Source organism: Hakea prostrata, chromosome 4 (assembly GCF_041222555.1).
Source record: "Hakea prostrata isolate BN-2017 chromosome 4, UWA_Hpros_2, whole genome shotgun sequence".
In the NCBI taxonomy this organism is placed as follows: domain Eukaryota; kingdom Viridiplantae; phylum Streptophyta; class Magnoliopsida; order Proteales; family Proteaceae; genus Hakea; species Hakea prostrata.
This window is the reverse complement of record NC_142603.1, coordinates 7,286,019-7,294,458: the sequence shown is the minus strand read 5'-3', so window position 1 is coordinate 7,294,458 and position 8,440 is coordinate 7,286,019. Positions and strand designations below refer to the sequence as shown.

The following is an 8,440-nucleotide window of genomic DNA, read 5'->3' as shown; positions in this document are numbered from 1 at the left end:
TTACACATACAATCACAATTCTAATTATATACATCCACAAAATACAAAACACTAAATCTCAACAATCCTAAATGCAATCAGAATACACATGGAGAGGAAACACGTGTTTGCAATCAAATTTATCTAATAAAGAATGTTGTTGCCAATTACTTCATGGAACTAAATAATATGGATTTGCAGGAAAAGAGAGCATCACCATCTCAACAATTATTGTTTTAGAGGAAAATAAGAAAAGTCAATTCTCTGCCAAAGATAAATTCTATCCTTTGGAAAGCAGGTTATAATGATGTTGCCAACTGGACAAAATCTATTTGATAAAGGGGGTACTTTTTATCTGATGTGCTATCTATGTAAAAATCCATTTGAATCTCTTACTCATATATATTCTGTTTAAATGTTATCATGCTTAACAGGTTTGAAAGCATCTCGTTTAAGATTAGATACGAATTCCTTTTCTAAGAAACATGTTGCCGTGGTGGGATTTCATTAAAAATCACTTTTGATTATATGATGAATACTGTTTATTATATACGTTATGGTTCAAACCGTTAAATCCGAACGAACCATGTAAGTTAGAGCATCACATGGTTAAAGTTCGGTTCGTGGGGTTCATCTATCACTTTTCAGGATAGCCCTCCCGGGGAGTAGCGCTTTTCAAAGGATTGATGGTTTTGGAAGACATTTTTCTGTGAGTGACACGTGGCGTGAAAGGTTTCTCGAATAACCCTTGTCTTGCACCTGAGAAGCTATATCTCTGCAAAAGTAACGTTATAAGGGGATTCGGCGTGTCTTTATCCAAATGTCAATCAAACCATTAATAAATCCAGCATTTAATGCTCTGTGGCTCATTAAATGTCTAGTGCCTAAAAGACCGCTTCTCATTCGCTCACCCCTTTTCGAGTGTCGTGCCTTATGTTTTGTCTGCCACAGTAAGGGACTGATGTCACTTCCACATCCACATGACTCCGAACGTTTGATTAAGCTAGGATAAGGTTCAACTGTCCTGAAACTTCTCCAGGAAGATTGAGATCTTAACTCGGTGATTAATTAATCCATCGTGGGTAATCACAACCCTTCATTCTGAGTTGGAAGATCAAAGGGTTGTGATGCATTTTTGTTACCTCAGAGATATGAATCTGGTTTATAAGCCCAATACTTAGCACAAATTAGGGTAAGCCTAGTTTATTCTCGTGCAAGTTCCAAATGAGACATTCCTTCTTGGAGCATTTACTCATCCATACGAGGATTGTGTTTTCTTGAATTTGACTTAATCATTAGAGGTGACTTCTTATCCTCAAAAGCGGCCCACTCTCACTCTCTTTGTTTCTCATGAACCAAGCTTGAATGAGCCAGACTACACGGAGTCAAATTTTGGAACAACACCCTGATATTCATACAATTTGGAGTTTATTATATTGTGTTATCTGAAAATCCAGAAAATCCAGAAATGAATTTATTTTTCATGGGATTTGTTCAAATTTGCACAGGTCTTTAATGACTTTTTCCAGCATGTTAGGTCCAGTTGACAGCATTCATAAGGAAAGACAATTTCTTTTGAAAGGAGTTCAATTTGAGGGACAAGAGTCCAGATTGTTGAAGCATTGCAACCGAATATTGCTCAGCAACAACATCACCAAAACGTATTTAAAATCCTCACAGATGGAGCCAGACAAGATCGAGATGGTATGGGTGGAAGAGTGGTGTGATTTGGCTACCAGATGGTAAATTCCTTGCAGGTAGACTGGTAGAGTCAGAGCTGGTAAAGCTTGTTTCTTAACTCAAGCGAAACTTGAGGCAATTCGTGACATTCTTCATGTGGCTGTTACTGTGGGAATCAAGAAGGTAGTGCTGCACTCGGATTTTCCCTGCGGTGCAATGTTTATTGGGTCAGGAGAATTCCTTAGATTGGAGTTCTCTGTTGGCTGACTTCATTAAATCTTTGTTTGTAATGTTTGATAGCATCTCTATTCAGTATTTTCTTAGAATCCATAATGTTGGAGTGGATAAACTTGTTAAACTAAGTCACAAGGACTTTTTACTGTTTGGTGGTTAACTCTCTTTGTAGGACCTACTCACCCAATATACTTTAATTATAGAAATTCAGTTTTAAATTCAACATTTAGTTTTTCACATTTATTATTGTCAATAAAGTTAAACATTGTGATGAATCCTTTTTTGGTTTTTTGTTTCTTTAAGTAAAAAGATTGTAATGGTTTCAAATCAGCACTAATGGTAACATTAAGATATATATATTGGCCATGATAGCTAGATTCTATTAATCTGAAACTTTATTGCTTCGATCTCTTATTGGCTTTTCCCAAATTCGGACGATGAATAAACTAAATTAAGTTGATTCAACTAGAGGCGCCAATTTTGTACCAAAAAAAAAAACTAGAAGTGCCAATTAGTGAAGATTTTACTTTGAAATCTACGTTTTGGAGGAAGTGGCTATGATCTTGGCTTATATATCATGTTGTTGCAGGCATCGGGACTCGTGAGCCATACACACAAAAGATTTTGTTTCATATAGATTTTGCATCTTTTTTATGTTTTAAGGAAATTGTATGTCTGTTTCCTCATTAGGTAAGATCAAAATTAAAAGTTTTAATAGCCTTCAAGTAAGAAGGATTTGGGGGATCTCAAATTCTCGAGTTGCTAGGCTCATACTTCCAATCAGAGTTTCTTGTTACACATGCCATCATGTGTGTATACACTTCACAGTCAATCATTTAGGGGGGCCAACACGGAGAAAACCCGGGGAAAAGATCAGAACGAGACCAACCAAACGGGAGAGGGGGGGAAACCGAGTTCAAAAAGACATCACATACAACGGCAAAAATTGAGTCCGTCTTCCACACCAAACCCTAATTTTATAAATTATAACCTATAGTTTGAATCTATGATTTCAAATCTTTAGATTTTGAAACTCGTAAGCCCTAATAGTTTTTTAATATTTATTCAAAAAAAAATCAGATAATATTATTTTTTATATTTTATTTATTTTTAACTGGTTTATGATCTGAAAAATCGGAAACCTCAAGATTCTTACCCCATTTGCAATTACGGAGCATGGGGACCCTAGGACGTTTGTTAGTTAATTTTTTTTTCTTTTTAAAAAGTGTAGGAAAAATCAACTTTGGACGTTACCGTTAAGTAGGTTTTTCTTGGTAGACGTAAAAGTTTGCACAATCCGGATCAGCCACCTTAAAGAAGAGCACTCTTCTATAATTTTTCATTTGCAAACGTTACTTATTTTGTAGTTGAAAAATGTGAAGAGTGATCCCTGGGAGATGATGATCCAAATACATTTGCACTCTTGAGATCTCTGCAAATAATAATTTTTAATAAAAATGAAATCCAAACCCAATACTCTAACCTAACATTCACGGATTGAACAGTAACTGACTTACATACACGGTAATTGATAAACTTAGATATTGGATTTCCAGAGGAAATAAAAAAACACAATCCTCCGATCCTTCTAACTTTTCTAAGAGCAGCTTTACATCGGACAATTCTCTAACCTAGTAAAACAATCAGTATCTAATGGAAAACTAATCTTAACAGAATAGAAGAACAGCTACAACACAATAAAAACAAGTTGTAGCTGCTGCAATTACAGAGAGAGAGAGAGAGAGAGAAGAAGAAGCATGTCTATAGACTACATGACGGAGCAGGCGTTAGGGTTATCGTCGCTGAAAGCAGAGGCATATTTCTGCTCCAGAGAACTGGCACGTGCAAGATTAGAGGTCTCGGGGTTCAACAGGACGTTGCGCACGTACCCAGGTGGGGCTTTCTTATCGTACGCACCGGGAGCGTATGGGTGAGCCACCATCTCGTATGGGATGTAAGGCCAGAACTCAGCTTTCTTCCCCGTCCGGTGTTGCACCCGCCGCAATACCTTCTTTGGATCGACGTAACCGGTCACCGTAAGCTTGTTCTTCTTCGGTTCCACAACCACTTGCGTCACTCCCTTCATCCCTTCCACCGATTTCCTCACCTTGTTTTCACACCCTTCACAGTCTATCCTCACCTTGATCTCTACCGTCTGTCACAACAACAGAGTAGTTAGTTTTCAGAATAACCATGTTAATGTTAATGAAATAAAAAAGGAAGAAAGAAGAGCCAGCACAAGAATTAATAGTTCAGTTACCTGCAATTGTTTGATCTTCCTGAGCTTCCTACTACTACTCCCGTGAGAGAAAGCAAAAATTTCAGAGAAATGATCCAGAACGCCCATTTTAATCGGGAGATACTTCTTGGCTTACTGAACTGAAAGATGGAAATCTGAGAGTCGAAAAGTTGCTGAAAAGGCTGCAGACAGTGTTGTGTGTAAGTGTGGAACTCACACTCCCCATATTTATGAACGGTGGCGGAGGTCAAATGCGTAATTCCATACCAAGTAACGGTAGACTGGTAGATTCTCCTCTTTAACCACAAGTTGACGCGTGTTACTCCGGACACGAGTCACCCTTTCGATGGCGACACGTTAGGGATGATATTCGAGGTTGGATATTTCGTGGAAGGTATGTTAGTTATCAGTTATCACCTCGGGTCTGTTTCGTGAAGATATCGGCTTATCTGCTTTACTTAGTAATGGTGTAGAGATGAGATTGGTCTAGCAAAGCCGAGGAGTCAAGGGTCAATCAGTCAATGTTAACTCAGAGTTGTGTCGGTGCCTATATCTGAGGGGGCGGCTTTTGGTTTTGTCCTATACGGCTGGGAAGAAAGGATGAACCGGGTCCAACATGATCTAGTCTGGTCTGCGCTGGGTAAAGAAAAGAATCAGAATATTCTAGCAAGAATCAAATGTGGGTCCGGTGGTGAAGTAAACTTTGGGAGGAAAGAAGCTTCAGGAGGACGATGGCGGTTGGTGATAGGGTTTGAGGCTGGACCAACCATAGATGACAAATGCGATGGAACGTGTGTCTAGAAATTCCAGGAAAGGTGGACCACTTGGTCTGACTGGTAGCTCATTTGAACCTCTTAGTTAGCATGCTTATGATTTCTATGAAATACGGTCAGGTTCAATATAAACGGTTAGATTACCGTTAGATTTTAATTCCAGAATTTGGTTCCTGTTGGGTTATAATCCAAGCTCAATACCAAAGTTCACATTGATGTGCTAAGACACAGGCACAATACATAAACCTCATTGTCTGATTTCTTTTGACCAGACATAGTGACTTGGGGGCTTATAGGCTAAGAAGGGCAGGCAGGAGAAGGAGAAGGTTTGAAAGAGGTAGAGATTAAAACCCATGATTTTCTTATACTTATTGCGTCTAGAAAAAAAGACTGATGCCATTGTGCTAGTAGCTGTGACCTTAAGGTATGGTGCGAGAACCACCTCTTGAGCTAACAAAAGATTCAGAAAGTGGAACCGGAAGGAATTATGATCCTTGTATCTTAGTAGCGAGTTCATGATACCAAAGAAAACTATAGCAAAAAATGATAACAAAGCTACCAGATCCATCCATAACTACCAACACAAATCACCTGAGTCGTCATCTAAGATGCCCAATGAGGACAGAGAGAGTTCCACTCTTAGGGTTTACAACATTTTCATGACTGCAGCACAGGTTCAGTAGAGAGTGACTTCAGGTTAATGAGTGGTTGGATTGGACCAAAGGAGAGGATGCTGGGAAACAGGAAATTGGGGTTCCAGAGGGAGATCAGAAATTTATTTTTATTTTTTATTTTGGTACTTGTGCTATTACATCTGCAAGGGTCGAACCAAAGACCTTTCCACTGAGAAGCATGGATCTTTAACAATCAACCAACCCTGAATTGGCTATTTTTTATTTTTTTTGTTAAAACATTTTGCAAGGGTTTGACTACAATCATAAGCTGATATGAGGAAATATTATTGAACAACAATAGATGTAGAGTGGTAAGATCCATACTTCTCAATGGAGAGGTAATGGGTTCGATCCTTACGGATGATTAAGTTCCTCCTTGAGGATGTAATCGGTGCGCACAAGCAGGCTCAGATGAACCTTAGATATCAAAAAACAAACAAAAGAAAAAGATAGAAAGCTTCAAACAAATCCTATCATACTATAATATTATTATATAACAATACAAACTCAAGTTTGATATATTTTTTCACTAGTTAGAAATATCACAACTTATTTTCAGGTATATCTGTTTAACTAACAACCACTTTACCCAAACCATATGCCTTTATAAACGGTCACCTGCACAAAACTGTATGCCCCTTTCACAAATAATAATATCCTTTGATTCTCTTGTAAAATATTATTACAACAACAAATTCTCTCAATATAATGTATTTCACCCCCACCTGAAAAATCTGCATAATATTTTATTTTCAACAAACACTTTCAAGAAACAGGAAAGGAAAAAAAATAAAACGTAATTCCAATTTCTTTGAAACATCTTTTTATCTCTTAAATAAATAAAATAATGAATATTGGAGTAGAATAAAGTCCTATACTAAAAAACTCTAAAAGGAAGTTGCAAAATGCTGGATTTTATTGAATAGTTTTTTATTTACATTTTTTTAGTACTTTCTAACCTTTAGAATCCTCAGGGGATACGCATTGGGGGAGGGATTCACATTCTCTAATTCAAATCCCTCAAGGATTGGCCAGGGCATTAAGAATCAATTACCCAATTCACACAAAATTTGAATTTTTTTTAAACCCACCCATAAATTTGAATTTTATTTACACTCTGGTTTGTTGGATGACCGTTGGATTAAATGCCACATGGCACAATCCTAAGAGGGAATTGTAGAGAAAAGAATTATAGAGGATGTGAATCAGATGCATTAAAAGAGAGTTGAACTCAACCCACAACATCTTCACTAAGATGTGTGAGTGTTGCAGCTAGAGCAACTCTGCATTGACAACTTTTAAGAATTTTCTATATTTTATCATGATCGAAAAAGATTATATCAAAATCATAATTTGGATATAATTATCTCATTCGTCTTTTTTAATAACCCAAGCCCAATACCGGAGTTCAATTTGATGGGCTAAGACACAGGCACAAGGCAGCAGCACAGCCCTCATTTTCTGAATAATTCAACACTGAGATGTCCCTTTTTCTTTGGCAAGGTCTTATGGTGTGCGATCAATCTCTGATTTAACATAAGAATCAGAATGGATTATATCTTAATAGCTAATATCACGATATAAAATAAAACTATAGAAGAAAAAGACAACAAAGATAAAATATGCATCAAGGAAAAGACATATGTAATTACTTGATAGCTTCGATCAGTTTCTCTACCAAAAATATGAAGAAGAGACAACTTCAGTTTGATAACAGGAAAGATATAGACTAATAATATTGGGAGATTTTATGATTTTGGAAGCTGGGGCCTTTAATGTATCTTCTTTCCAAGGAAGACATCCGTGAAAACTGTCTTGGATTGAAGGGAAGCTTTTAGAAGCGCCAGACCCTGCATGAATGTATTAAGGAAAACAAGGAATAGATTAAAAATGACGCTGTTATAATTCAACTAACTAAGACAAAATATTATAAAGAGAAAAAAAGAGATCTAGTTAGCTACTTACCTCATCGATTCCCAACTTAACAACCTTCTCTTCAAGAAGACCTATTTCCGTAATATTGAACTTGTTTAAAATTGTAATACCAGATATTGTGGACATGGGAGTCACAGACAAATCGTCCATGATCATATAAGTCACAACTCCCTTTACAAAGCTTCCTTTATTTCTGCCAAGTTTGTTCGTATCAGTTCCTGTACTTTTTTCAAAAGTCATCCGAGTTGTCATCTGTCGTAGACATTGAGGACAGAGAGTTCCACTGTTATAGCTTACAACATTATGATTATTGCTAGGGCACCCGTAACAGTAGTGATTGAGTGGAGTGACTTCAGGTTCGGTTGAATTGTACAAAAGGGGAGGAAGCTGGGAAATAAGAAGCTGGGGTTCCAGGAGAGATGCCGTGGATTTGTTTGATTCTAAGTAGACTTCACTTAGGCTTTCTACGCTATTATAAAGATTCCCTATAGCACCCACCATTCTGTCTTTCGTGAGTAGCTTGACAACAGTTCCAACGGGCAAGGCCAAAAGGCTGAAGAGGAAATCCACAAATTCCTTGCCTGCTTCTGCGAAAATGACTTTCTGGGATTTCTTGTCCACCAGGAGCTTCACACTCAGATTGGAAGTCATGATAATCCGTTCTGTTTTTTTTTCAACGAAGAGAAATTCTTGATCGAGCTACTGTTGCATAGAAGGGAAGAATGGTGCCTAATGGGTTTAAATTGATGATCAGCGATAAGGCGCGATTAGGATTAATAATTAATTAGAGTTATGAGTTATGACGTTTAGGTTCCCAACCACTTAACTGACGAAAGTCTTTGTGACCCTAATCCAACTGTTAATCTATTTAATTGTGTTTACTGCGAGCCGTTTCAATTCAGAGATCTTTGGTTGATTTTCTCCAT

General features: G+C 37.4%; 2 protein-coding genes across 2 annotated transcripts; both read right to left on the bottom strand.

Annotated features, from left to right (window-relative positions):
- Window positions 1–3,632: 3,632 nt before the first annotated feature.
- LOC149017520 (heavy metal-associated isoprenylated plant protein 27-like) lies at window positions 3,633–4,316 on the bottom strand. The gene is made up of 2 exons (XM_089154182.1): window positions 4,154–4,316; window positions 3,633–4,048 (listed from the first exon to the last, which is right to left on the bottom strand). The coding sequence occupies exons 1-2, from the start codon at window positions 4,238–4,240 to the stop codon at window positions 3,662–3,664; spliced, it is 474 nt and encodes a 157-aa protein (XP_089010308.1). The 5' UTR covers window positions 4,241–4,316; the 3' UTR covers window positions 3,633–3,661.
- A 3,035-nt stretch (window positions 4,317–7,351) lies between these two features.
- Window positions 7,352–8,165, bottom strand: LOC149017519 (uncharacterized). The gene is made up of 2 exons (XM_089153000.1): window positions 7,545–8,165; window positions 7,352–7,429 (listed from the first exon to the last, which is right to left on the bottom strand). The coding sequence occupies exons 1-2, from the start codon at window positions 8,163–8,165 to the stop codon at window positions 7,352–7,354; spliced, it is 699 nt and encodes a 232-aa protein (XP_089009126.1).
- Window positions 8,166–8,440: the final 275 nt, after the last annotated feature.